This window comes from Corythoichthys intestinalis, chromosome 13 (genome assembly GCF_030265065.1).
Source record: "Corythoichthys intestinalis isolate RoL2023-P3 chromosome 13, ASM3026506v1, whole genome shotgun sequence".
In the NCBI taxonomy this organism is placed as follows: domain Eukaryota; kingdom Metazoa; phylum Chordata; class Actinopteri; order Syngnathiformes; family Syngnathidae; genus Corythoichthys; species Corythoichthys intestinalis.
Window position 1 is genome coordinate 54720204 of NC_080407.1, and position 27183 is coordinate 54747386.

Here is a 27183-nt window from a genome sequence, read left to right on the forward strand (position 1 = left end):
TGGGCGAGGCCCTGAAACTAGACACCTGAGCTCAAAGTGTTTGCTTTTGATATTTGAAGTATCTTGTTCTTCACGTTAGCGCCATGTATATTCACTGAATCAAAATGAAAACAAATGATGACAAACCAATAGTATCTTGCTAGCTTGTCAATGTTTAATGGACATTTTGGTTCAAGTTGGTCAAAAAAAGTATTTCCGTCAACTTTGAGTCATCCAAAATTAAAAGAAAAACATCCCCAATTATGAGGACAATTGCTTTTTCTAAACAATTCTTTCCAGCGATATTCTTCGAATTCACTATATACACACACAATGTATACATTATAAACATGAGGCTATTTTTTAAGCGACACACAATAAATCAATCGTGTGACACATCGACAAAACAATCGACGCTGCAGAAGCACCACAAAAAATTTCAACGAAAAGTCCTTTGGTTTTGAGATCACGCTAACGAGTGTCGTGACTTGCATCAAGTAGTGTTTGTCAAAATAGCACACATGCTACCATGTGAAGTTCCATCAAATTCCACCAGTTTGGCAACCAAATAAGCGTAATAGTGTTTCAGCTTCAGTAAAAACCCAACCCCAGAGGGATTCCCAGAACCAGGCCCAGTCCCAGACTCTCCCTGAGCCCCCTCAGTTGCTCCTCTCCCAGCCGGATCTTGTCCTCCAGCTGCTTCTGCTCCACCAGCAGCGCCGCCTTCATCTTCACAAAGTGGCTGAGAAAGACACAAAGCGTTCGTGAGCCGGGACGGTGGAGTAAGGCCTTCGGACGTGCATAGACGTCAATGGTATGGACGTGGATGGTCTGCCAAAATGCCATATACCAAAAAAAAAAAACAAAAAAAAGCTACATACCAAAATCCATTTTGCCACATACCAACAAATGTTATACGGCAAAAAAATGCCACGGTGCAAAATCTATTTTGCCACATGACAAAAAAATGCCACATGCCAAAATCCATTTTGCCAGATACCCAAAAAAATGTCACATGGCAAAAAAAATGCCACAGTGCAAAATTCATTTTGCCACACGGGAAAAAATGCCACATGACAAAATCCATTTTGCCACATGGCAAAAAAATGCCACATGGCATAAAAAATGCCACATGCCAAAATCCATTTTGCCACATACCGACAAAAAAAAGCCACATGCCAAAATCAATTTAATCACATGGGAAAAAAATGCCACATGCCAAAATCCATTTTGTCACATGGCAAAAAAATGCCACATGCAAAAATCAATTTTGTCACATGGCAAAAAATGCCACATGCCAAAATCCATTTTGCCACATTAAAAAAAAAGCCACATGCCAAAATCCATTTTGCCACATACCCCCCAAAAATGCCACATGGCAAAAAAATGCCACATGACAAAATACATTTTGCCACATGGCAAAAAAATCCCACATGCTAATATACATTTTACCACATACCAAAAAAAAGTCACATGGCAAAAAAAAAATGCCACAGGGCAAAATCAATGTTGCCACATGGCAAAAAAAATGCCACATGCCAAGATCCATTTTGTCACATACCCCCCAAAAAATGCCACATGGCAAAAAATGCCACATGCCAAAATCCATTTTGCCACATGGCAAAAAAATGCCACAAGCCAAAATCCATTTTGCCACATACCCTCTAAAAAATGCCACATAACAAAATACATTTTTCCACAAAGCAAAAAAAAGGCCACAAGTCAAAATCAATTTTGCCACATGGCAAAAAAATGCCACATGCATAAAATCCATTTTGCCATATACCAAAAAAAAAAAAAAAGCCACGCGCCAAAATGCATTGTGCCACATACCCCCACAAAAATCCCACATGGCAAATAAAATAATGTCACATGACAAAATATATTTTGCCACATGGCAAAAAAATGCCACTTGCAGAAATCCATTTTGCCACATACCCTCTAAAAAATGCCATATGGCACTCAAATGATTTAGCTAGAAGTCCAATCCATTTACATGGCCCAGTTCTCGGCCATTTCAGTCTTCCTGCTGTTCGCCGAACCCTGGCGCACATCTTCACTTCCCTTCAGGTAGTCGCCTGTTGTTGTTTTTTTAAACTCTAAATATAAAACAAAACGCCTGCACGCTTGTACCTGTAGTCTCGGTGCTGGTCCGGAGAAAGGCATCGGGCCAGAACACGACTGACAACTTGCTCCCTGCGGTCGACGTGTTCCCTCAAGTCCTGGGCTTCTGACAGCTGCCGCATGAGCTGGCGTTTTTTCTCCAGCAGGGAGAGCTAGATAGTAACCAGACAAGACTTGACTCAGTTTCCTTCAAGTCAAAGTCTATCGCTCCCTGGACTCAATAGCGAGGTCACACGAGCGCTTCCTCACCCTCTCGTCATCGTCGCTTTCCGGGTCGAGGGTGTCCAGCGCGGTCTCCACCCTCAGCAGTCGTCCCGACAAGGACAGAAGCAGGCTAACCACCTTGTCCAGGTCACCGATGAACATGCGGAACTTGTCAACCTCGTTGGGTTTACACACAGCCACCACCATGCTCTCCACCTCCTGCCCCAGCTGCGCGTTGGCCCGGACGTCATCCTGAAGTCCTCGCTGGGCTTCCCTCAGTACACCCAACTTTTTACGCAGGCTCTCCATTAGCTGTCTCTGCACACAATAAAGGAAATATCTTAGTAGGCCTACCTCAGTACCTCAGGATGAGGTAGCTCACCTTGTAAGTCAGCTCATCGTTTTCTTCCCGCTCCGTTTTTCCGGTCAAGTCCTTCATCTGTGACAAGAGCTGAGCCTTGGCCGTCGACGTGCTGTAGTAAGACGAGCAGCTGGAGCTCGCGCCAGACCGCCTGACACAATAGGACATTGAGTCGATTGCAAGATCTTCATGGAAGTGGCAATCAAAACTATTTAGACATCCGGAATAGGTCACATAATCCGATCTTCTTACCTATCTAAACTGTCGGTATTGTGCTCAGGGTTACGGAAGGCGCCCCTCCAGCTCTCGGTACCAGACTCGCCCTCACTGCTGTGGGGGAAGAGCTCGTCCAGGCTCAGCTTCTCCCTGCTGCTCTCAAACTCCTCCTCTGCAGAGCTGTTCTCCGGCAGCAGGTCACCCACCGGTTCGGCTCGCGGTACCGGCAAGCTGTCAATATCCGTCTCCAAGACGGTGACTGGCAAGGCGAAGCAAGGAAGTTCGCTGGTGAGCAGCTCCTCGCCGGAAAGTCCCTCATCTTCCTGGAAGTCGTCAATATCCGTCTCTAAGGGGACGACCTCTAGGCTGTGCGTGGGGCTAGGACTGCGGGTAGTCTCAGACTCTGTTTCGAGGACTTTCGGTGGCTCGACGCAGATCTCCCGTGGTGTATCTTCCAGCACGTAGAAAGATTCAGGAAGTAAAACCCCACTGAGGTGTTCATTTGGCGAGACTATGGGCCTGAAGGCCCGCCTGGAGACCACGGGGCTGGGCGGGGCGACGGAAACGGAGAGCACGGGGAATCGACGGCGATTGGACGGGACGCGGGTCAGCGTAGGTTCTTGTGTGCCAGACTGGTGACAGCTGCATTTGGAGCAGCACTCCGTTAATTCGCGTCTCTGCGGCGGGAGGCTGTACGACCTCTGCCTGGACGGCTCCGAGGTAGGGTCCGCCGAGGGCGGGGCCGTGCAGGGAGGTTGCGCAGAAGACGCGAACAACCCGTGGTGGGAAGCACGTCTGCGGTGGAACTGCTCCCACTTGGGCGGCGGCGGCCTTGGGGGAGGTTCCTTTTTCTCCCGGGCTAACTGGCGTTCCTGTCCGTCTGCTCGTTCTTCCACTTGGCTCAGCGCCGAACGCGACGGTGACCAACGCTGTTCGCCGTCCAACCGGAGATCATTTTCAGAAACGGTGCGCCCTTGCTTTGATAGTGGCGCCTCAGTGTGTCCGTTGCAGTCATTTCTGTCGCCGACCACCCATTTTGGTATCTGCGACGCCTGCTGGGAGGGTTGCTGATGTAGACTGATGCCGTTTGGTGGTCGGGGCTCCCGTCTCCAACCGGTGTAGTCTCTGTAAGGGTTAAGAAACCAAAATTGGAGAGTGAATAGGTTGAATCAGCTGGATTTTTGCTGAACATTTTGGCAATTTTCTCAACTGGGAGTTCAACCATTCGAGGTAAATATTTTTTAAAGAATTTATTTCCAAATTAGAGAGAAAAATAAGTATTTGGTCACCTACAAACAAGCAAGATTTCTGGCTGTCAAAGGGGTTTAACTTCTAACCAGGACTAACGAGGCTCTACTCGTTACCTGTATTAATATCACCTGTTTTAACTCATTATCGGTATAAAAGACACTTGTCCACAACCTCAGTCAGTCACACTCCAAACTCCACCATGGCCAAGACCAAAGAGCTGTCGAAGGACACCAGAGACAGGCTGGGAAGACTGATTCTACATTAGGTAAAACCCTTGGTGTAAAGAAATCAACTGTGGGAGCAATTATTACAAAATGGAAGACATACAAGACCACTGATAATCTCCCTCGATCTGGGGCTCCATGCAAGGTCTCACCCCGTGGCGTCAAAATGATAACAAGAACGGTGAGCAAAAATCCCAGAACCACACGGGGGGACCTAGTGAATGACCTACACAGAGCTGGGACCACAGTAACAAAGGAGATCTGCATGGAGGAATGGGCCAAAATATCAGCGACAGTGTGTGAAAAGCATGTGAAGAGTTACAGAAAATGTTTGGCCTCCGTTATTGCCAACAAAGGGTACATAACAAAGTGTTGAGATGAACTTTTGGTGTTGACCAAATACTTATTTTCCACTATGATTTGCAAATAAATTCTTTAATAATCAAACAATGTGATTTTCTAAGGTTTACCCATGTTGACAATTAAAGGCTTCTAATACTTTCAAGTGCGTGCACAGTTAGTGGTTGACTAAATACTTATTTGCCCCACTGTATTTATGGCAAGCGTGACTGAGCAGGATTTCCTCCCAACCCAGACCACCCGGCCAAATTCACTCGGGACTCACTTAGCAACAATTAGGGAAAGATGACGTGAGTGTGCAGAAGTAGCATGTTGACGGAATACTCAAAGGAAGTGTCTCACCTCTCTGTCAGGCTGTACTTCCTGTTCAGTTTGCTTGCCTCCTCTCGCCAGGCGGGATACTGCAAGCGCAAAGGACATTGACATGTAATCATTTCCAAAAACTGTCTGAAATCAATCTTTCTTCAGTTTGAATGCACAATTGTGTCCATTTATAAACTCGAGCGAAACATGTTTTACGCATCAGCTGCCTTCCTTTGTCTGCAAAAGTGATTCAGATTCCAAAAGGCTCGCTGAAAGATACCCTAGCAACAAAGGCCTTGAATGCACCAAGGTCCACTTACTTGGGTCGGGGTGTTGCTTCTCGCCGTGAATCCCGATGACTGTGAAGTTTGCTTGACCACGTAGAAAGCAGATGATTGGACTTGGCCGACGTCTTTCACGTAAGAACCGCTGTACGACTCTTTCCTATGCTTTTCCAGCTCCTCTTCTCGTTCTCTTTGGAGACGCTCAGTCTCCTTTGCCCTCTCAGACTCAAGCTCCATCTGGCGTTCCCTTTCCCACTGTCTTACCCTTTCGTGTCGCTCCTTCTCACTTAACTTCTCTCTTTCCACTTCCATTTCCTGTCTTTCCTTCTCCTGCATTTCTCGGAACATTTTGTCCCTTTTTCTTTCCCTGGCGCTCTCCTCCCATTCTCTCATCTGGTCGCTCTCTGTCCATTGTCTAGTACATACCGCCGGCCTACTGTTTTCCACCGAGTTTGGAAGCGCGGGCTTTTCTTGCCCTCCTTGATAGGAGTATCTGCGTGGATTTGTGTACTGAGCTTGTTCCTCCTCATGGGACTTGGTTCCAACCACGGACTTGCTGGTCTCTTCGAAAAACTTCCTCCTATCCGCAAATGAAAGGATGTCAGACTCCACCTTTTGAGAACAGGAACCAGAACGAACGCCAGAGGGTGGGGAAGTGAAGGCACAAACGCCGTGTCTTGATCGGGCGACTCCCAACACACTCTCTCCAACGACGCCGTACAGTTTAGCCGGTTCTGGTTCCGGTTGGAGCTTATGCTCGGGAGTCCAACGCCAGCGGCGAGCTTTGCCCGCAGGAGCCGGCTCCTCCACAACTCGGACACCGATATTCCGAACACCCGGGTCCAAGATCCGAACCGCTGCAGTCGCGGATGTTGAATCCTCGCCGTTTTTCGGGATTGAACTGAGTAATTTCTCATCTGGTGCACTGGTACGGTTGATGGCACCAATAGTCGGGTCTTTGACTTCGGTGTCTGGGTCTTCAGAATCCTCTGCGCAGTCTACTTCCTGGACTGTGTCCCCATGAGATAGCAACCCTCCTGGCCCGCCGCTCCTCTGAAGTTGGGCCTTCTTCCTCTGGATCTCATGCCGGAGGTTGGTGGCAAAGCGCTCGCTGCGGCGACGGTTTCGCCGATGGTTTTTCGAGGAGTTTGCCTTCTTCGTCGTTGCTTCGTTTCCCTTTATATTGCTTTCATCTCTTTCTCTATCATCCGCCCTTTGCTCCTCTAGTAAAGTGTCGACGCTTGCAGCAGCACTAAGAGGTTGAAAGTCACCTACAAGTATTTGGTACTGAGATGAAGGCCCCGAGGGGTCTTCAGGTACACTGACGGAGCGACCCCATGGGTGGTGATGCTGAATGACTCCCATTTCTTCTTCCAGGAACACCGATGCAGGAGTTGAGCAGCAGCTTTGGCCCCACTCTGGGCGATCCCTGTTTGATGGTCCTTGGTTCTCTGTAAAGCATGAAGATACTGGAGACCACCGGCTGCTACAAGAATGATCCGACCGATATGACTGACTGTAATGTTCTGGCGAAGAGTTGTTGCTATGATACTGCTCATGAACTTCTGATGACGCAGGTCCAGCAGAGAGATGGACACGAGAGAGACGATTTGCGGTTGTGTCGGCACTGTCTCTCGTATCAAACACTTCTTCTCCGTTTAGTTTTTGGATATAGCAATGTCCCATTTGGTTGTCTTCTACTTGAAGGAAGCCATTTTGAGTTCCTGGTTCATGATGTGAGGAAGGAACACTCTCCTCGTCGGAAATATCAGTCGGAGCGGAAGCACGACGTTTGTTTGGAAGGTGAGGAGCGTCCTTAAAACTGTCCTTTCTGTTTAGCAGCGGAGCAAGGTTGTCCTGCTCTTCCGTTCCGCATTCTCCGTTTTGTGCGACATGAAATTCGGACTCTGTCCTATCGTCCTCGTAAGAGAATGAGGAGGGCCTCTCTCTGATCTCTGCAGGTTTCTGCCTGGGCCTGGTCAGCGACCTGAACTCAAGTCCAATCCGGCGCGACTCGCCAGGCGGACTTTCGTCCCTGGCGTCGGAGCTTGGACAAGAACTTTGGAGGACGTTGTCCTCGCGAGGACGGAGCGACGCCGCGGCGTAGTCCGACATGTTTGAGCTGGCCGAGAAGGAACTGTAGGCCGAATCTCTCTTGCTGACGAAGAGCGCCGGGTCCACGGGTGAAGACCGCGAGTCGGGGTAAGGCTGGGTAACCGCTGCGGCTGTGTCCAAGCTCTCCATGGAACCCAGGGAACTGCTCTGATCGGTGGAAGAGTACGGTCTGCACAACTGTCCCCACTGCATAGGCAGGTCACTGCAAGGAGACAGATGCAGGATTTAAACAATAGGTTCTATGAGATAGAGACTTTAACTGTCATAGATGGCGATAGACATCCAGTCCATTTTGACTTGGAGAGTTGACAGTGATCATTTATACATTGAGCTACAGAGGTATGAAAAAGTATCTAAACCTTTTGGAATTTCTCACATTTCTGCGTAAAATCACCATACAATGTGATCACACGGATGAAAAAACAGTGTCTGCGTTAACTAAAACCACCCAAACATTTATAGGTTTTCATATTTTCATGAGGATAGTATGCAAACAATGACAGGAGGGGGGGGGGGGGGGGTAAGTGAGTGAACCATCACATTTAATATTTTGTGGCCCCACCTTTGGCAGCAATAACTTAAACCAGACGCTTCCTGTAGCTGCAGATCAGTCTTGTTGAGGTGGTTGCAGCTCAACGTTGCATTCGTAGGAAGAATTGACGGAGAATAGGTTGTCTTTTAGCCAAAACTCGGCGTATTTAATTTCCATTGACATGCGGATACATCCTCTCTCATTGCTGTCTTCACAGGCAATCCCACAAATTAAAGTCATCAAAGTCAAACAAGAAGAAGTAATAAAAGTAGCACTTTAGACAATTAAGTCCCATCCTGCCATCTTGTGGCGAAAAGATAATATGTCAATAATAACAAGCAATAGGAACATTATTTCAACATCAACATTTATGAATACAAAACATTTCCTCCACCATTTCTCTCAACAAGTCTGGCACATCAATCTTGGCTTATTTTTCTCACCAAAACTGCTGTAGTTCAGTCAGATTCCTGGGATGTCTGGCATGAATCACTGTTTTAAGGTCATGCCGCAGCATCTCAATGGGGTTCAAGTCTGGACTTTGACTTGGCAACTGCAGAACGTGTCGTGAGAGAATTTTATTCATGCTTAAAACACAACCATTATACATTATATTTTGTATGCTTTTGGTATGCTTGCATGAGAACATTGTAGCATAGAGCGTCATTGTTATATTAATCTGCCAGAGTGTGGCTTCCCATGGCCTTGACGAATGTAGACTGTATCACAATATGCCCAAATATGGACTGTTATGTTCCTATGTTTTCAATATGCTCTGAATGAATACAGGGGAGGACTGTGGTTTCTTATCATCATTTCAGCCGTGACCAGTGCTCAAGGTCTCTGCTCAAGGATGTTTTTGTATGGAAAAAAATACCCAGGTTTGTGAGATGATGAGTTTCGTTTCTTAGTAAGTTTCGTTTCACGGTGGGCTTCGGCACCGCCCTTTCAACAGTATAAATGTCCAGCCTCTATTGTACTTCTTCGTACTCTGGGTGATCACAGCTCCTGGCTGAATCACACCATTTGTACCCGAGAGCTCTTCTTCATACAGTCTTCGAAGCAAAGCAATCCATAGTTTGGGTCGTAATTATTTCTCTCATCAAGGTATCGAGGTAACGCTCGTCTTGGAGTTCAAAACTGATTTTCCTAGACGTGCATATGTTCTTCTGAAACCATTCTTAAGTTGATTTACTTCTGTACTACTACTACTTCTTCCACTGTCTGACAGACGGCCTCAGGTTTTCCTGCAAAAATTTTAAATTCTTTCTTCCATTAATGATTGCAAGTTGTCCAGGCCCCGAGGCAGCAAAACAGCCCCAAATCATGATGTTCCCTCCACCACGGTGGGCATGAGGTGTTGAAGTTGGTGAGCTGTTCCATTTTCCTCCACACATGACGTTGTGTGTTACTCCCAAACAATTCAACTTTGGTTTCACAAGTCCACGAAATATTTTGCCAAAACTTCTGTGGACTATCCAAGTGCCTTTTTGCGAACATGAAACGAGCAACAATGTTTTTTTTAGAAAGCAATGGCTTCCTCCCATGAACACCATTCTTGGCCATAGTTTTACATATAGTTGATGTGTGCACAGAGATATTGGACTGTGCCAGTGATTTCTCTAAGTTTTTGGCAGACACTCTAGGGTTCTTTTGTACCTCTCTGAGTATTCTGCGCTGAACTCTTGGCGTCATCTTTGGAGTGCGGCCACTCTTTGGGAGAGAAGTAACAGTGCCAAACTCTCTCCATTTGTAGACAAACTTCTCTGACTGTCATTTGATGAACATCCAGACGGTTTTGCATCCTTTCCCTGTCCTTGATCGGAGGTCTTCAGACAGCTCTTTTGACAGAGCCATGATTCACATCAGACAATGCTTCTAATTAAGACAAATCTTACCGTGTATGTGTTTTATAGTGGGCAGGGCAGATTTAAACCACTCATCAGTGATTGGGCACACACCTGAATTAAATTGTTTGGTAAAAATCAGTTTCAATAGCTCTTTAAGTCTCCTTAGGTAGAGGGTTCACTTACTTACACCCCCCCCGTCATTGTTTGCATGCTATCCTAATTAAAATATGAAACCTGTAAATGTTTGGGTAGTTTTAGTTAAAGCAGACACTGTTTTTACATCTGTGTGATTTTGACAAAGATCACTTTTGACCGAGCATTGATTCATATCAGACGATGCTTCTCATCAAGACAATTCTTACCAGGTGTGTGTTTTATAGTGGGCAGGGTAGCTTTAAACCACTCATCAGTGATTGGGCACACACCTGAATTAAATTGTTTGGTAAAAATTGGTTTCAAAAGTCTTCATAGGCAGAGGGTTTGCTTACATATTTTTTCCCTCTTCTGTTATTGTTTGCATGTTATCTTCATGAAAATATGAAAACCTGTAAATGGGTAGTTAAAGCAGACACTGTTTTTACATCTGTGTGATTTTGACAAAGATCAGATCACATTTGATTTTATGCAGAAATGTGAGAAATTCCAAATCGTTCAGATACTTTTTCATACCACTGTAAACTCCATTTTCGTCATTTTGACCTTATTGTGAGTGAACAATCGCAGCCAACGAGTTAACTCACTGGCTGCCATTGGCGGCGCTACATGATTGGACGCTCCGAACATAAAGAAAAGTCCCAGAGAAGCCCAGTTTACCGGACCCTCTTCCTCTCTTTGTCCGCTTGTTCTGGGACTCGCATGCCATTGTACGCATGAACGCGCCCTTGTAGATGAGATCATTCCACAAAATAAACACACTCTCACAGACGTCTTACCATTGTGACTTCACCTACATATCGAGACTGACGCGCCAATCAATAAATCATACAAAACCAATGACTTCAACTCTATTGAACGGACTCAAGAGTTAGGCACAGGTTCCACTTTACCGCAGCGTTGGTGGAACAATTGAACTAGGAACAAATGAAAAGCCCATTGCATGGCCCAGAGACAGACAAAGAACAGCTCACTGATTGGTTATCAAACTCTAGTGTTGACATAGAGGGTTAAAAATAGAACAAGAGCCTTGCCTGCGTGGGATTAAAGCAACAGTAGGCTGTAGGGGTGGTATAGGCGGAGTTTGACTTTGGGGCGGGGGGGGCACAACATGCTGATGACCCCGAAACGCAGTGTCAGCAATGAAATTAACTTACAAGAATATTTATAATAATAAAGCGTTTTTTGTTTCCCATCATTCTTGAGGGGAATTCTAAATCAGGCAATACTTTTCGCCAAGATCGTCATCCATTGAATATGGTACGCCCGCCGGTGTCGTGCCAATGTAGTTACCCCAGTCAAAAATTGTATCCTCTGGGCGGAGCCATATGGAGGTAGATTTGTGTCTTTATTATTCAACCAAAAAAATGTCGCTTCAATTAAAAAAAAAAAAAAAGTGTTTGAATGCAAAAAAAAAAAAAATGCATGTGAAAGCTATTTTTCTGTTTTTTTTTATTGAAGTTTTTTTGATTGAAGCAACTTTTTTGATTGAAGTAATGTTAATTTGTTTGTGGGCCACATTTTGGCTAGAACATCTGTGTCTATATTAGAGCTGCAGCTATCGATTATTTTCGTAGTCGATTAATCGATGAACTAGTTCGAATAATCGAGTAATCGGATAAGGAACTTGAAAAATTAAAATACCTTAGCTGAGCCTCGACTGGTTTAAAAAATAAATAAAAAAGAATCTAGGTACAACAAATGAACAATTGGCTAACTTAGATTGTAAAAGTCCGCTAGCTTAAATGCAATAAAATACTAACTTTTTTTTTCATTTATACAATGCTCTAAACAAATGGTTCAGACACATATTCCCACAAAAATTGGCTAAATATACCTTTAAACTAAATTACGAATGCATTAAAAAAAACATTAGCGCAAACAAAAACTCAGCTTATGCTGGTCTTAACAGGGAGCAGATGGATTCAGCCATGTGAATGAGGCAGAGTAGAGGGCAGTGTATCCACCCAAATCAATAAACGAACGGCAAACACTTTCAATACAAACCATTACAACGCCACTTTAATGAAACGAATACTCGAAGCAGCAAAATATAATTCGAGTATTTTTTTCTGATCGAATACTCGAGTTAATCGATTAATCGTTGCAGCACTAGTCTATATTATTCAATGAAAAAATAAGTTGCTTCAAAAAAATATATAGATTTTAAAAAAGAAAATCACTTCAATCAAAAAAAAAAGAAAAATTTCAATCACAGACAAAGTTTTTGAATGCAAAAAAATATTTGAGATTGAAAAATTTGCATTTGAACACTTAATTTTTCATTTTTTGATTGAAGCAATCTTTTTTGTGTTTGGGCCATATTATGATTCGGACATTTGTGTCTAAATCATTCAATCCCCCCAAAAAGTTGCTTCAATCAAAAAAAAAACAAAATTTTCGGTCAAAGAAAAAAATCATTTTTTAAAATATTTTTTTCCTCTCAAAATTTTTTCTTTTAAGTATATGCAAAGCTAATGACCGTTTAAGGTGCTCGAAAAATAATTTTAATAAATATATTTTTTAGGGCTGTCAAAATTATCGCGTTAACGGGCGGTAATTTTTTCAATTAATCACGTTAAAATATTTGACGCAATTAACGCACATGCCCCGCTCAAACAGATTAAAATGACAGCAATGTCTACTTGTTGCTTGTGTTTTTTGGAGTTTTGTCGCCCTCTGCTGGCGCTTGGGTGCGACTGATTTTATGGGCTTCAGCACCCATGAGCATTGTGTATTGACATCAACAATGGCGGGCTACTAGTTTATTTTTTGATTGAAAATTTTACAAATTTTATTAAAACGAAAACATTAAGAGGGGTTTTAATACAACATTTCTATAACTTGTACTAACATTTATCTTTTAAGAACTACAAGTCTTTCTATCCATGGATCGCTTTAACAGAATGTTAATAATGTTAAGGCCATATTGTTGATTTATTGTTATAATAAACAAATACAGTACTTATGTACCGTATGTTGAATGTATATATCCATTTTGTGTCTTATCTTTCCATTCCAACAATAATTTACAGAAAAATATGGCATATTTTAGAGATGGTTTGAATTGCGATTAATTAATTTTGAAGCTGGGATTAACTCCATTAAAAATTTTAATCGTTTGACAGCCCTAATATTTTTTTGTTCATTTCATTCATTTTTGTTGCAATATTGCTTTTCAACTTTTATATACATAGGAAAGCCAATTACATGCAATGACACTTGTCGGACACCTGCCCCCCCCCCCCCCCCCCCCAAAAAAAAAATCCGCTTATGCGGTGGGGAACATCTGGGTAGCTCACCAATTTGCGATACAAGGCTAACGATAACAATGATCTCACCATAGGACGAGACAACAATTATCAATGCATAGGTCAGGAAATCATACGACAATTAATAACAAGCTATCAATTGAAATGAGTTCATCACTACTGTAGTATATGTCCAATCCAGGTTGGATGTCTATGGCCGTCAATGGTAGCCAATGAGCTAACATACGAAGATACTAGTCCACTGGTTCCATTTTTTTCGACAGTGACATCTTTTTAAACTACCCAGAGGTCCCCACCCCTAATTGTCACACCCTTAGTTGGCTGCTGAGTTTTGGTCAGGGTGGCGTAGCAAGGGGTGGGAGTGTCCCTGTTCAATGAACTGATTTGAACATACGTGGGATTAGGAGGGCTGACCTGTTGTCGTTCCAGGTGAGGCCGTAGACACAGGGGTGGAGCTGCATGGCAGGTGGAGCGGGAGGAGGGGGCAGCGGGGGGGAGTCGGCGGGGAGAGGGACGCAGGGAGGGGGGGGAGGGGGAAGCCACGAGGGAGGCCTGATGTGCGGGATGCTGCGCCTGCGGAGACAAGTGGATGCTCGGTTATTGCAATTTAGTCTGGTTTGTCCACGCATATTACCACTTCCACTGAAACAGATCTACATTCTTAGTTAATTAATAAGGAACTCCATGACATTCTCATTTATTTCTATCCAGTCAACACGAAGGATGAATTTGATGTCGATCCATGTCAATGGCAGTGCTTGACCGTGCCATCGTGAGCTGCCTGAGAACATAAGAGAAACAGCGAGAACCAAATGTGGTATTTGCCATGTGGCACAAGGGACTTTGCCATGTGGCATTTTTTTTGCCATGTGGCAAAATTGATTTTGCTATGTGGCATTTTTTTGCCATGTGGCAAAATGGATTTTGCCATGTGGCATTGTTTTTGCCATGTGGCAAAATGGATTTTGCCATGTGACATTTTTTTGCCATGTGGCAAAATGGATTTTGCCATGCAGCATTTTTTGCCATGTGGCAAAATGGATTTTGACATGTGGCATTTTTTTTTGCTATGTGGCAAAATGGATTTGGATTGTGGAAAATTTGGACGTGCATAGCCATCAGTGGCATAGCCTGACTTGATTGCCAGTTGAATGTCAATGTGGTGTAATGCTAAGTGTATGGTCAAAAATCACAGCCACACATCTTTTTCTGCTATTAAATTTGGACATGCAATGGTATGGACATGCATTGCCTTCAAAACTGCCATATACCTAAAAAAATGCGAGACCCCCCCCCCCCACACACACACACACAAACACTCAAAAAATAATGCGACAAACCAAAATCCATTTTGCCACATGGCAACAAAAAATGCCACATGGCAAAAAAATGCCACATGACAAAAATCCATTTTGCCACATGACAAATAAAATGGCACATGTCAAAATCCATTTGGACACAGAGCATAAAAAAAGCCACATGGCAAAAAAATGGCACATGGCAAAATCCATTTTGCCACATGGCAACAAGATGCCACATGGCAAAAAAAAAATGGCACAAGGCAAAATCAGTTTTGCCACATGGCAAAAAAATGCCACATGGCAAAATCCATTTTGCCACATGGCAAAAAAATGCCACATGGCAAAAAAAAAAGCCAAATGACAAAAAGAATGCCGCATGGCAAAATGGATTTTGCCACGTGGCAAAAAAATGCCACATGGCAAAAGAAATGTCACAAGGCAAAATCAGTTTTGCCACATGGCAAACTCTATTTTCCCACATGGCAAAAAAACGCCACATGGCAAAATCCATTTTGCCATTGTGCAAAAAGAATGTCACATGGCAAAAAAAAATGCCACATGGCAAATTCCATTTTGCCACATGGCAAATACCACTTTTGGTTCTCGGCCCTGCTGAAACATAAATCAGTCATGAATCATTGCTTCAAATTTTTGAAATCTTTGTTTTCCATTCTCGCTTCATCATTTTAGTGAAACTAAATTCAGCCAGGATCGGACAGACTTCTTGTCAGTCCGACAAAGCCTTCTCGAAGTCGTCGTAAAGCCTTTTGGCAATTCCCGGAAAGTTTCCGCGCCTCGACGATAGCGAAGTCGCTAACAGAATTCCAGAGACGGAGAAGTCGAAGCAGAAGAATCTGCCGGAATGTCACGGCAACTGCTGAGCGATAACGCAAAGTTCAAGGCGCGTCATGCGAGTCACGCGTTCTCAGTCATTGTCAAATTAGCCGGCCAATGCCAAACGAGACGATAAGAAGCCAGACGGAGAGAAGCGATTCAGTCAAACCCACCGGAGTGACGAGCAGAAGCGTCGGGAGGCAAATGTCAAGTTCAACGCCTTTGCTCTGGACTTCCCGACAATGAAGTCTCTGATTCTGGCCTCGAGCTCCTCCTCCTTTCGACGGGTACGGCGCGATCGTCCGAGCTAAAGACTGAGCCGGAGCGTCCCTCCTTGTTCTCGCTGGAAGACTAAACAGGACTTTCTCCGTTGGCCTGCCTTCCGCCCTCTGGCGCAGGATGTGGGAGTCAGTCCGAAAGGAAGTTTGCGGAGGGCCGATAAAGTGCGCTACCGCTGCTAAAATAATAGCCCGTTATGTTATTGTTTGATGGAGAGGAAAACGCAGAGGTACTTCCTCCAGAGTGGCTTTGAGGAGAGCTGACGGACGAGGGGACTTTTTCAAAATCTCCTCAGAGAAAACCGACCAGTCTGAATGGGACTAAAATCAGTGACAAAACACACCTAACTATGAATGCACTAATGAAAAACATTATGATCTTACTTAGCGTTGAAATAGATTGGACGTCGATTGCAGTCAATGAATGGGATGACGAGACAGGCGCAGATCCCAGAACATACGCAGAAAATGCTGCTGAAAACAAAATGCAAATGCCCATTTGCCATGCACTTATTATTTTCTATACACAAAAGGTGCCGAATCTGCCCAAATAAGTCCCGGAACACAGGGAGGCCAAAATCAAGAGGTGCCGGATCTTGTTCCGGCAGGATCCGGCACAAATTAACCCCTGCCAGGAACGCAAGCACCATGGTTAGCGTCATTGCATGAGCACTGACAGTAAAAGAGATGTGAGAATACAACCCCTAGCAAAAAGTATGGAATCACCAGTCTCGGACGAGCACTCACTCAGACATTTTACTATGTAGAACAAACTCAGATAAAAAGCTTGAAAAAATAGTTCAAAAGTGCAACTCCTTGGCATTCAGAAACACTAAAAGAAATTAATAAAAAACATTGTGGTGGTCAGTAAATGTTACTTTTATAGAGCAAGTGCAGGGAAATAAATATTGAATCACCCCATTATGAGGTAAAAAATATGGGAACATGAGAAACAAACAAAGAAATAACCATCAAAACACATCTCTAGTATTTAGTTGCACCACCTCTGGCTTTTATGACAGCTTGCAGTCTCGGAGGCATGGACTTGATGAGTGTTCTTAATTAATTTGGTGCCGACTCTCTTTGATTGCAGCTGCCAGGTCGATCATTTTTTTCAATTTTTACCACAGGTTTTCAATAGGGTTGAGATCTGGGCTATTTGCAGGCCATGACAACCGGATGAGTCTTTCTCCAAGGAATGCTTTAATAGTTTTAGCTCTGATGCATCTTGGAATATGATTTCATTATCCCCAAACATATTTTCAATTGAAAGGATAAGAAAGCTGTCCTAAATTTCAATGTAAACTTGTGCATTTATTGAAGATTTAACAACAATGCATTTGCCTGACATACAGCCCCATATCATCAAGGACTGAGGGAATTTGGATGTTTTCGTCTTTGTAAATCTCACTGGAACAGCACCAAACAAAAGTTACAGCATAGTCACCTTTTCCAATGCAGATTCTTGACTCATCACTGAAAATAACCTTCATCCAGTCATTCACAGTCCATGATCGCCTCTCCTTAGCCCATTGCAGTCTTGTTCTTTTCTGTTTAAGTGTCAATGATGGTTTCCATTTAGCTTTCCTGTATGACAATCCCATTTGCTGCACAGTTCTGTCACATACCTTGACTCCAACTTCCTCCCATTTCTTCTTCATTTGTCTTGCTGTACATCTTCTGTTTTCAAGACATTTGGCCTTTAGTTGTTTGGATGTCTTCCTTGGTCTACCAGTACGCTTAACTTTAACAACCTTGCCGTGCTGTCTGCACTTGGTCCAGATTTTTGATACAGCTGACTGAACAGCCCACATCTTTGGCAACCATACGTGGAGCGTTACCTTCTTCAAGAAGTTTGATAATCCTCTCCTTGGTCTCAAGAGACATCTCTCTTGTTGGAGCCATGATTTTTGTGAATCCAGCAGCACTCCAAGGTGTGATAACTGGACTGTTTTTAACTGCTGAATAACGAGCAGATCTAATCTGAGACAGGGGCCAAATTAAGGAAAGGAAATTGACTGGGCGTGTTTGTATTTTCTACTCAAAATGGAGTGATTCTATATTTATTTCATGCAACTTTTTATGCCCCTCACCATCCCGGAATTTTTGATGCCCAAATTGTGTGATCTGGTCAAAAATTGAAGGACTGGATACATTTTGAAACCTTTCTTCGTTTCCCATTAAAATGAATGGGCAAGTTTTTGGCAGATTTCCGGGAAACCGTACATTTTATCAAAAACTTTTTCGCTGTGACTTTTATTCCCCTCGCCGTCCCGGAATTTTTGATGCCCAAATTGTGTGTTTTGGTCAAAAATTGAAGGACTAGATACATTTTGAAACTTTTCTTTTTTTCCCATTAAAAATGAATGGGCAAGTTTTTGTCAAATTTCTGGGGAACCGTAATTTTTTTCCAAATTCTGTATACAACTTTTATGCCCCTCACCCCCGCCCCCGAAATTTTTGATACCTAAATTATGTAATTTGGTCAAAAATTGTAGGACTACATACATTTTGAAAATGGCTTTTTTTCCGGAAAATTGCCGTTTGCAGTGCAACGGAAAACTTTTCAGAGCCGTTTGAAAAATTCCCTGTGTCTCGCAAAAATTCCGGACGTGTCGATGATTAAACAGTGCCGATTGGTCAAGCGGTTCGGGCTGTGCGGCGCGCCGAAGGACTGCCATTAAACAAAACAACAACAACAGAATAACACTATCTGGGTCTTTTTGAGGCTTACAGTGTCCCTTCCTGTTGACAATGGGGCATTCCAGGGTCACTTCCTTTTGATTTCGGGGTCACTTTCTGTTTATAGCGAATCACTTCCTATTGGTATCGGGTCATTTCCTGTTGCTATTGAATCAATTGGGTTGCAAATCAAGAGGAGTGAATGGAGTTTTTTTTTTTTTTTACCATTGAAATTAATGGAAAATTTGGCCATTAAAAAATGAATGGGAAATTTGGGCCATTAGAAATGAATTATTTGTTTTTGGCAGATTTTGGCCAAAATTGTATAGCTTTTTGTGCCCTCTGGGGTCCTGATTTTTGGGATGTATAAATGATGTGATTTGGAAAAAAGCTAGTTGTACATCTTCTGTTTTCAAGACATATGGCCTTAAAAGCGCTATATAAGTATAACACCATTTACTATTTAGTTGTTGTTCATGACATTTGGATGTCTTCCTCGGTCTACCGGTACGCTTAACTTTAACAACCTTGCCGTGGTGTTTGCACTTGGTCCAGATTTTTGATACAGCTGACTGAACAGCCCACATCTTTGGCAACTATATTTTTGCTAGGGGTTGTATATCAAAACGTTATCGATACAACTGAGTTTCAAATGAATCCGACGAGCGAGATTAGAAGAAGAGGGGCGCTGGAGATCCAGGAATTGATTCTCATGCGTGTGAGGTCTTGAGGAATCCCAAGAATGTCCATTGTTGGTTTAGGGAAGCGGCGGTGGGGGTCAGTCTATTGTGTTGCGACTTTCTTGGCACCTGGGTCGGGAGCCCGCCCGCCTGGGGTACCGCGTCCAAACAACGGCCTGCGCGGCGCGCGCGTCTGTCTGCAGTCAAAGTCCAAAACAATCCCGTGCATGTGTGAGCCAGCAAAAGCTTTTGTGCCGCTCTCAAGCCACATCTGCTAACAACAGATAAGTGCCAGTCAGCAAGCCATTGTTGCTAACGACAGAATTTTTGAACACTAAATTTGTTTTTTTAGGCTTTATATTATGTTCTTTTCCCCATTTTTATTTGTTCATTTAATATTTGGGGACAAAATAGCATAGCATAGGAATCTGTATCTTTAAATAGAGTGGCGTATTTTCCGCACTATAAGGCGCATCAGTGTATGAGGCGAATCTTGAAAGAAACCTGATGATTTTGGATTACTGAACAGGAAGTGACTCAAGAATAAATAGGAAGTGAGTCCAAATCAACAGGAATCAACCTGTAAATGCCCTAACATGAACAGGAAGTGACCTGTAAGTGCCAACAAAAGATTTCAGTGCCATGGACGGCGCTATACGTCCAAACCAGTAACAATATAAATAGTAAATCTAGCGCCGCCAATGGTAACCAGTGAGCTAACGTATTTTAATGGAAGATTTTAGTAGCAACCTGTTTGTTGCTTTTTAAAAACAAACAAAAAATTTAAACAAGGACACTTTATTTTATTTCTTGGTGGGAGCATGTTAATAAAATTTTAGGGTACAAAGTATCACGATATACCACCTTTTCAAATATATTGTCACACCCTAGTTTTCATATATAGGGTGCACCTCATTATAAGGTGCAGTAGTAGTAGTAGTAGTAGTCGTAGTAGTAGTGGTTGGAGTTGCGTCATGCATCCACTAGATGGAGGTGCGCAAAAGGGAATGTCATACCAGGAGTAATCATTATTGATCAATATATAAGGTGCATAGGATTATACGTCGCACTTTTGAGAAAAATTGAAGGCTTTTAAGGTATGGTTTGATATAAAGTACTGTACTGTGTATATTATATATATATATATTATAACCAAAAATAGGCACTTGCCCTAAACTTTTCTTGAATGACGTGTAATACATATATATATATATATACACACACACACACATATATGTATATATATACATATACATATATATATACATATACATATATATACATACATATAGAGATATTATATAAAACCATATATTATATGGTATATACTATAAGCTAAGTTATTGGGAGGGGTGGAGTGTACACAAATCAGCTCTGTGATCCAGAAACCACAGTAATCGTGTTAATCGCTTGTGAGTGTGAGTCCGTCGGCAACCGACTTTACGCTGCCCCATCGCCAATCCTGGCCATGGGGCCCCCCACCCGAACGCACCCAGTCACAACCAGCCGCGCGCGATCCCCACCAAACACGCAACAACCACGCAGGCGAGTGGAGGCGCCATGCGGCCGCCACCCCAGGGCCACAGCTCCCAACCAGCCAGCCCGGGGAGCGAGGGCGCAGCCTCATCCCTCCTCCCGCAGCCTAGCACAGGAGCCATCGTCCCCCCCCACGGGTTCCAGGGTGGTCACCCAGGCCACCCGCGCCCCCATCAACCGGCCTCCAGGGATGGGAAGAGGGGATGCATCGCCAACCCCGTGCCCAACAGGTGCGTGGTTATAGTGCGGAAAATACGGTATATTTGTATATTTACAGTTTCTTTCCTTTATTAAAAAAAAAAAAAAAAAAAAATCCAAAAGCTAAGGCAATATTCTCTTAAATTGACATTTTTAAGTGAATATATATTAGGGCTGTCAAAATTATCGCGTTAACGGGTGGTAATTAATTTTTAAAAATAATTACATTAAAATATTTGACGCAATTAACGCATGCCCCGCTCAAACAGATTAAAATGACAGCACAGTGCAATGCCAACTTGTTACTTGTGTTTTTTGGAGTTTTGTCGCCCTCTGCTGGCGCTTGGGTGCGACTGATTTTATGGGCTTAAGCACCCATGAGCATTCTGTAATTATTGACATCAACAATGGCGGGCTACTAGTTTATTTTTTGATTGAAAATTTTACAAATTTTATGAAAATGAAAACAATGAGAGGGGTTTTAATATAAAATTTGTATAACTTGTACTAACATTTATCTTTTAAGAACTACAAGTCTTGCTATTCATGGATCGTTTTAACAGAATGTTAATAATGTTAATGCCATCTTGTTATAATAAACAAATACAGTCCTTATGTACCGTATGTTGAATGTATATATCCATCTTGTGTCTTATCTTTCCATTCCAACAATAATTTACAGAAAAATATGGCATATTTTATAGATGGTTTGAATTGCGATTAATTACGATTAATTAATTTTTGAGCTGTAATTTACTCGATTAAAAATTTTAATCGTTTGACAGCCCTAATATATATTATTAAGAGGCTCTTTAATTTTGATAGTCTTATGACGGTGATGACTTATCCGCCATGCACGTTTCCATTTCCTGTGCTGCTCAATTTTGCACTTTTCATCCAAACTACAAAGTATTTGTACTTGATTACCGCAAAGCATGACAGGAAACGTCTTTGGGAAAAAGAGGAAATGATGCGCGAGAGGAGGAATGTCCACTTGCGGCGGCTGGCTGAAAACAGGAAGAACGTCGTTCCCACGTCCAGGCGACAAAACGCTTTTTGCCGTCCGCAAAGGCGCGAACTGAGAGAATTTTTGCATTCCTCCAAGACGGACCCAAACAACGCTCCGTCCAGAGAACTTCTGGCTGGCAATCGGAATTCCCGTGGTTACCCAGATTTAGCCTGCACGCCTCCTTCTCCATGTCGGGAAAGGAGGATTTGGAGGTTAGATGGGAACATGTAATAAACTACGTTTCCACCACAAAATTGCTCAACAACAACACCACCAAAAAAAACAACTCTGTGACTGAAATGAGTTTAGCATGAGTAAACGTCCAAATTGATTGGAGGTGTACAGGGCCATACAGAGACCGATGGAGGGTCAGGTGCTCATCGATCAAAAGGGGCAAATGAACAAAAATTTCATAAACCTTACAACAACATAACTTCCAGTTTAACCAGCTTTACAGTATAATTGGCTGTAGCTGTACCAGACTTTAATTGGAAGGGGAAAAAGGTGAACAGAAATCAACACTGTCATCAACACTTTCTGTCTGTGACTCAGTCTTTGCCTCTTTTCTTCCTTCAACATCTATATCAAAAACTTCCTTACTAAATTTGTTGTTCATCTGAGAACAAACCAAATTAGATGTTTACTGAGCCACCATCAGCAAGTTTTTTTCAAAACTATTATTTCATTATTAGAGAACTGAAAGATGTGTACCTTTCTAGATAACGTTGTGAAGAGAATGGACAAAAATGGTTGCCTATACAGAGTAGAGACACACTGGTCGAAATAGCCTTGGGGCGGGGGGTAATTCATTATTAAAAGTAGACTATACACATTATGAAAAATTTTCCCATTTAAAATGAATGGGCAAGTTTTTGGCAAATTTCCGGGAAACCGTACATTTTATCAAAAAATTACAGTACCGAACCGTAAATTTTTTTTTCAAATTCTGTATATAACTTTTATACCCCTCACCGTCCTGGAATCTTTTATGCCCAAAATGTGTGATTTGGTCAAAAATTGAAGAACTAGATACATTGTGAAAGTTTTCTTCATTTCCCATTAAAAATGAATGGGCAAGTTTTGGGCAAATTTCCAGGGAACCATAATTTTTTTTCTCAAACTCTGTATATAACTTTTATGCCCCTTACCGTCCCGGAATTTTTTATGCCCAAAATGTTTGATTTGGTCAAAAATTGAAGAACTACATAACCTTTTTTTAGTTTCCCATTAAGAAATAATGGGCAAGTTTTTGGCAAATTTCCGGGGGACCGAATGTTTTTCAAAATTCTGTATACAACTTTTTATGTTCCTCACTGTCCCGGAATTTTTGATGCCCAAATTGTGTGATTTGGTCAAAAATTGAAGGACTAGATACATTTTGAAACTTTTCTTTTTTTCCCATTAAAAATGAATGGGCAAGTTTTTGGCAAATTTCTTGAAAACCGTTCATTTTATCAAAAATTTTTTCTTTGTGATTTTTATTCCCCTCGCCGTCCCGAAATTTTTGATGCCCAAATTGTGTGTTTTGGTCAAAAATTGAAGGACTAGATACATTTTGAAACTTTTCTTTTTTTCCCATTAAAAATGAATGGGCAAGTTTTTGGCAAATTTCCGGGTTCCAGTTAGGTTGGAAATCAATAGGAATGAATGGAAGTTTTTGTGCTATTGAAATGAATGGCGAAAAGGCCTATTGGAAATGAATGGGAAATGTTGCTCATTAGAAATGGGTATTTTTTTGGCCAATTTTGGCCATTAGAAGTGAATGGGTATTTTTTGGCCAAACATTTGTGACTCTTAGCATTCTGAATTTTTTTTTTAATGTATGAATGATTGGATTTAGACAAAAATTGTGTCTGTCAAAAGTTTTATGTAATTACTTTATTACTAAGGGGTTTTTGATTCGATGAACTCTTTCATTGAGAATAATAGACGTTCAATCACGTGGCTTGCAGTCACTGGAATTGAGTTTGTCACTAGCAGAACAAACCTCCTGACGCCGAGTTTCAGGACCCTGTAGGAACCCTTGATGAGGATCAGCGCCTCCTGCCGGCTGCCGTAGAGCGCCGACCCGTTGATGTTTATCAGCTCGTCGCCCACTTTCAGCTTCTGGCAGCGGTCCGCCTTGCCTCCCTCCTCGATCTGGGCAACAGACACGTACAAAAACGGGTGACATAAGAAAAATAATAGCCTCTCTGTGCACGACTTAACGCGGACACACCCTTTTATTTTGATTCCAAAATGGGACTTCATTTGCGTTTAGTTTAGGGCCGTGATTGTGCCATGGAAAAATCAGGAAAATCCCACGTGGGCTAGAAACCGTCAGCATTCGGCGGTCACCTGACGCACACAGAGCTGACTGTATTTAACAAGAGGCTCTTTCATCGCAAACAATCATGGGCGCTCTGACGACAGACAAAATTAACACACAGAACAAGCATGATTACTCAAAGCGTGTGTGTGCGTGTGGAGGGCGGGGCCTAAGGCCGCAAGTGAAACCATCCATTAGCCAGAGGTCGAGGCCGAGAAAAAGACAGTTTGCAAACAGTACATGTGTGCGTGGGCATGTGTTTTCATAAAAAGCAGTATTTTGTACTACATGAACAGTCAATTAGGAATGGCAACCTCTGAATACCACACAATATGATACGATTTGCGATACAAGGCTAACGATAATATCACGATATGGCGATACAACAATTATTGATACATGGGTCAGGAAATCATTCTAGAATACATAGATTTTTGGTCACTTTGTTGATTTGCGGGCATTAACAGGTCACTTCCTGTTGATTTTGAGTAGTGCTGAAACCGTTAATTGATTAACTCGAGTAATTTTATTAAGAAAGATAGCTACAGCTCAAATTTTGCTGCTTGGAGGATACGTTTAGGAATGTTGTAATGTTTTTTGTTTTTTTTTTAACATTTAAATTGAGTTTGTTTTGGGTGGACACACTGCCCTCTAGTAGCTACAGTGCAACAGCTGCTCCCTGTTAAGACCAACATAAGATACGTTTTTGTTTGGGCTATTGTTTGTCTATGCATTCGTTATTTGTTTAGAAGTATATTTAGTGTGGGAATATGTGTTTGAACGATTTGTTAAGCGCTTGTAATAAAAAAAAAAAAGTTAGCATGTTATAGCATTTAAGCTAGCGGATTTTTGCTATGCAAGTTAGCCAATTGTTTTTTTGTTGTAATTAGATTTATTTCATTTTAATCACGTTTGAGGCTGCGCTCAGGTATTTCAATTTACATAACTCATTTAACATGGCTGAATCCAGCTGCTCCCTGTTAAGACCAGCATAAGCCTATGTTTTTTATGCATTTGTAATTTATATTTATATTTAGCTTTCTTTTGTGGGAACATGTGTTTGAATGATTTGTTGAGAATATTGTCAAAAAATAAATATTAGCATTTTATAGCATTTAAGCTAGCAGACTTTTGCTATGCAAGTTAGCCAATTGTTCTTTTGTTGTACTTAGATCCTCATTTATTTAATTTTTGATACCATTTCAGGCTAAGCTCGGTTATTTTATTTTGCATAACTCATTTAACATGGCTGAATCCAGCTGTTCCCTGTTAAGACCAACATAAGCTAATGTTTGTTTATGCATTGGTAATTTAGTTGATATGTATAGATAGCTGTTTTTTGTGGGAACATGTGTTTTTTATTTAATTTTAATACCGTTTGAGGCTAAGCTCAGGTATTTTAATTTATCTTACATGGCTGAATCCAGCTGCTCCCTGTTAAGCCCAACATAAGTGAATGTTTTTTTATGCATTCGTAATTTAGTTTATATGTATATTTGTTTTTTGTGGGAACATGTGTTTCAATGATTTGTTAAGAGTATTGTAAATAAAAAAGTTAGCATTTGATAGCATTTAAGCTAGCAGACTTTTGCTATGCAAGTTAGCCAGTTGTATTAAGTGTTACCCTTTCGATATATTGTCACGCCCCTACCATCAATGGTAGTACAACATGAGCTCATGTGCTCACGAGAGATGAATTCTACTTAAGCTACAAAAAAAAGTCTCACGCCATCTGAGAAGACCTCCTAGTTGTAGAAAAAAAGAGAGGATCCTCTACGTTTCAGACCTCGGTCTCCTTCTCCTCGCACAAGGCCTTCTTTATCGGGGCGCGGCGAGGAGAGGGGGGTTGGCCCGTCCCGGCGCAAGAGACCACGAGGAAGTCCGACACAAAAAAGTAAGAGGAGGAGTCTACGGAATTGACGCTCACAAAGAGGGTTTTGTCTCCGTTTTCCACCTCAAACTCGACTCTCGCCACCAGAGCGCACTAGGAATGCGCATTCAAAGTGCCAACGGACAGTCAACACCACAACAACAAAAACGGGAGGACAGGATGACAAAGCGCGGCTGTTGGGAAACGCCAAGCGCAAACGGAATGTAAAAGGAAATGTTCCAGGAGAGAGTGAGGACGACGTGACCTAGACAAACTAGTTCACTGGCTATCATCCTCCCACTTCAAATGGATTGGACGTCAACATTTTAGTGGGAGGGAGGGTGCATCTTGGCCAAAGGAAGAACAAATAGCACTTCATAGCATATTTTTGTGCGGGAAAATGAAGGACCGCTAGTTGACCACAACCTCTCATAGTTGCGTCCAGACGCCGCCCAGAAGCAAGCGCTTAAGGCTCCAGATTATAGATAGCGACATTCCAATCCCACTCCAACACACGCCCGAATGTAAACACACCACATGCAAAGACCAAAAACATGAAATAAGATGGACGCGAAAATAGCTCGAAAAGGTGATTTATCGTGATACTTTGTAGCTCAAAAGGTTATCGATATGCTCCCACCAAGAATTGAAATATCGTTAAAAAAAAGGAGGTAACAGGTTGCTACCAAAATCTTCCATTTGATTATGTTAGCCGCTACCCATCCAATTCATTTTGACTGAATTGGACATCTAGCGCCGTCAATGACACTGAAACAGCCAGTCTTTTGTGGGCCAATGAGGATAGTATGCAAACAATGACAGACAGGGGGGAAATGAGTAAGTAAACCATCACATTTGATATATTATGCCCCCACTTTGGCAGCAATAACTTCCAACCATATGCTTCCCGTAGCTGCAGATCGGTCTGGCACATCAATCTTAACCTATTCTTCTCTACAAAACTGCTGTAGTTTAGTCAGATGGATGGAATTGCTGTCTTTAGGTCATGCCAAGCATCTCAAGTCTGGACTTTGATTTGGCCACTCCAGAACGTGTATTTTGTTCTTCTGAAGTCGATTTAATTCTGTGTTTTGGATCATTGTCTCGTTGCAGCATCCATCCTCTTTTGATCTTCAACTGTCTGACAGACGGCCTCAGATTTTCATGCAAAACCTTTGAATTTATTCTTCTATTAATGATTGCAAGTTGTCCAGGCCCTGAGGCAGCAAAACAGCCCCAAATCATGATGCTCCCTCCAC

General features: G+C 42.4%; 1 protein-coding gene across 3 annotated transcripts in view; it reads right to left on the bottom strand.

Annotated features, from left to right (window-relative positions):
• Positions 1-136: 136 nt before the first annotated feature.
• Positions 137-27183, bottom strand: part of shroom4 (shroom family member 4) — a 31506-nt gene continuing 4459 nt past the window's right edge. The window contains exons 2-10 of one of the 3 annotated variants that reach the window (XM_057855657.1): positions 23734-23885; positions 13643-13801; positions 5343-7623; positions 5062-5120; positions 2921-4009; positions 2690-2819; positions 2353-2625; positions 2113-2255; positions 137-721 (exon numbers count right to left, since the gene is read on the bottom strand). In XM_057855657.1, the coding sequence (XP_057711640.1) occupies positions 571-721; positions 2113-2255; positions 2353-2625; positions 2690-2819; positions 2921-4009; positions 5062-5120; positions 5343-7623; positions 13643-13801; positions 23734-23885 (4437 nt within the window). In that variant the 3' untranslated portion in view covers positions 137-570. Of the gene's footprint in view, positions 722-2112; positions 2256-2352; positions 2626-2689; positions 2820-2920; positions 4010-5061; positions 5121-5342; positions 7624-7983; positions 8183-13642; positions 13802-15536; positions 15858-23733; positions 23886-27183 lie in introns of those variants that run through there. The other 2 variants (XM_057855658.1, XM_057855659.1) reach the window with 2 other exon arrangements.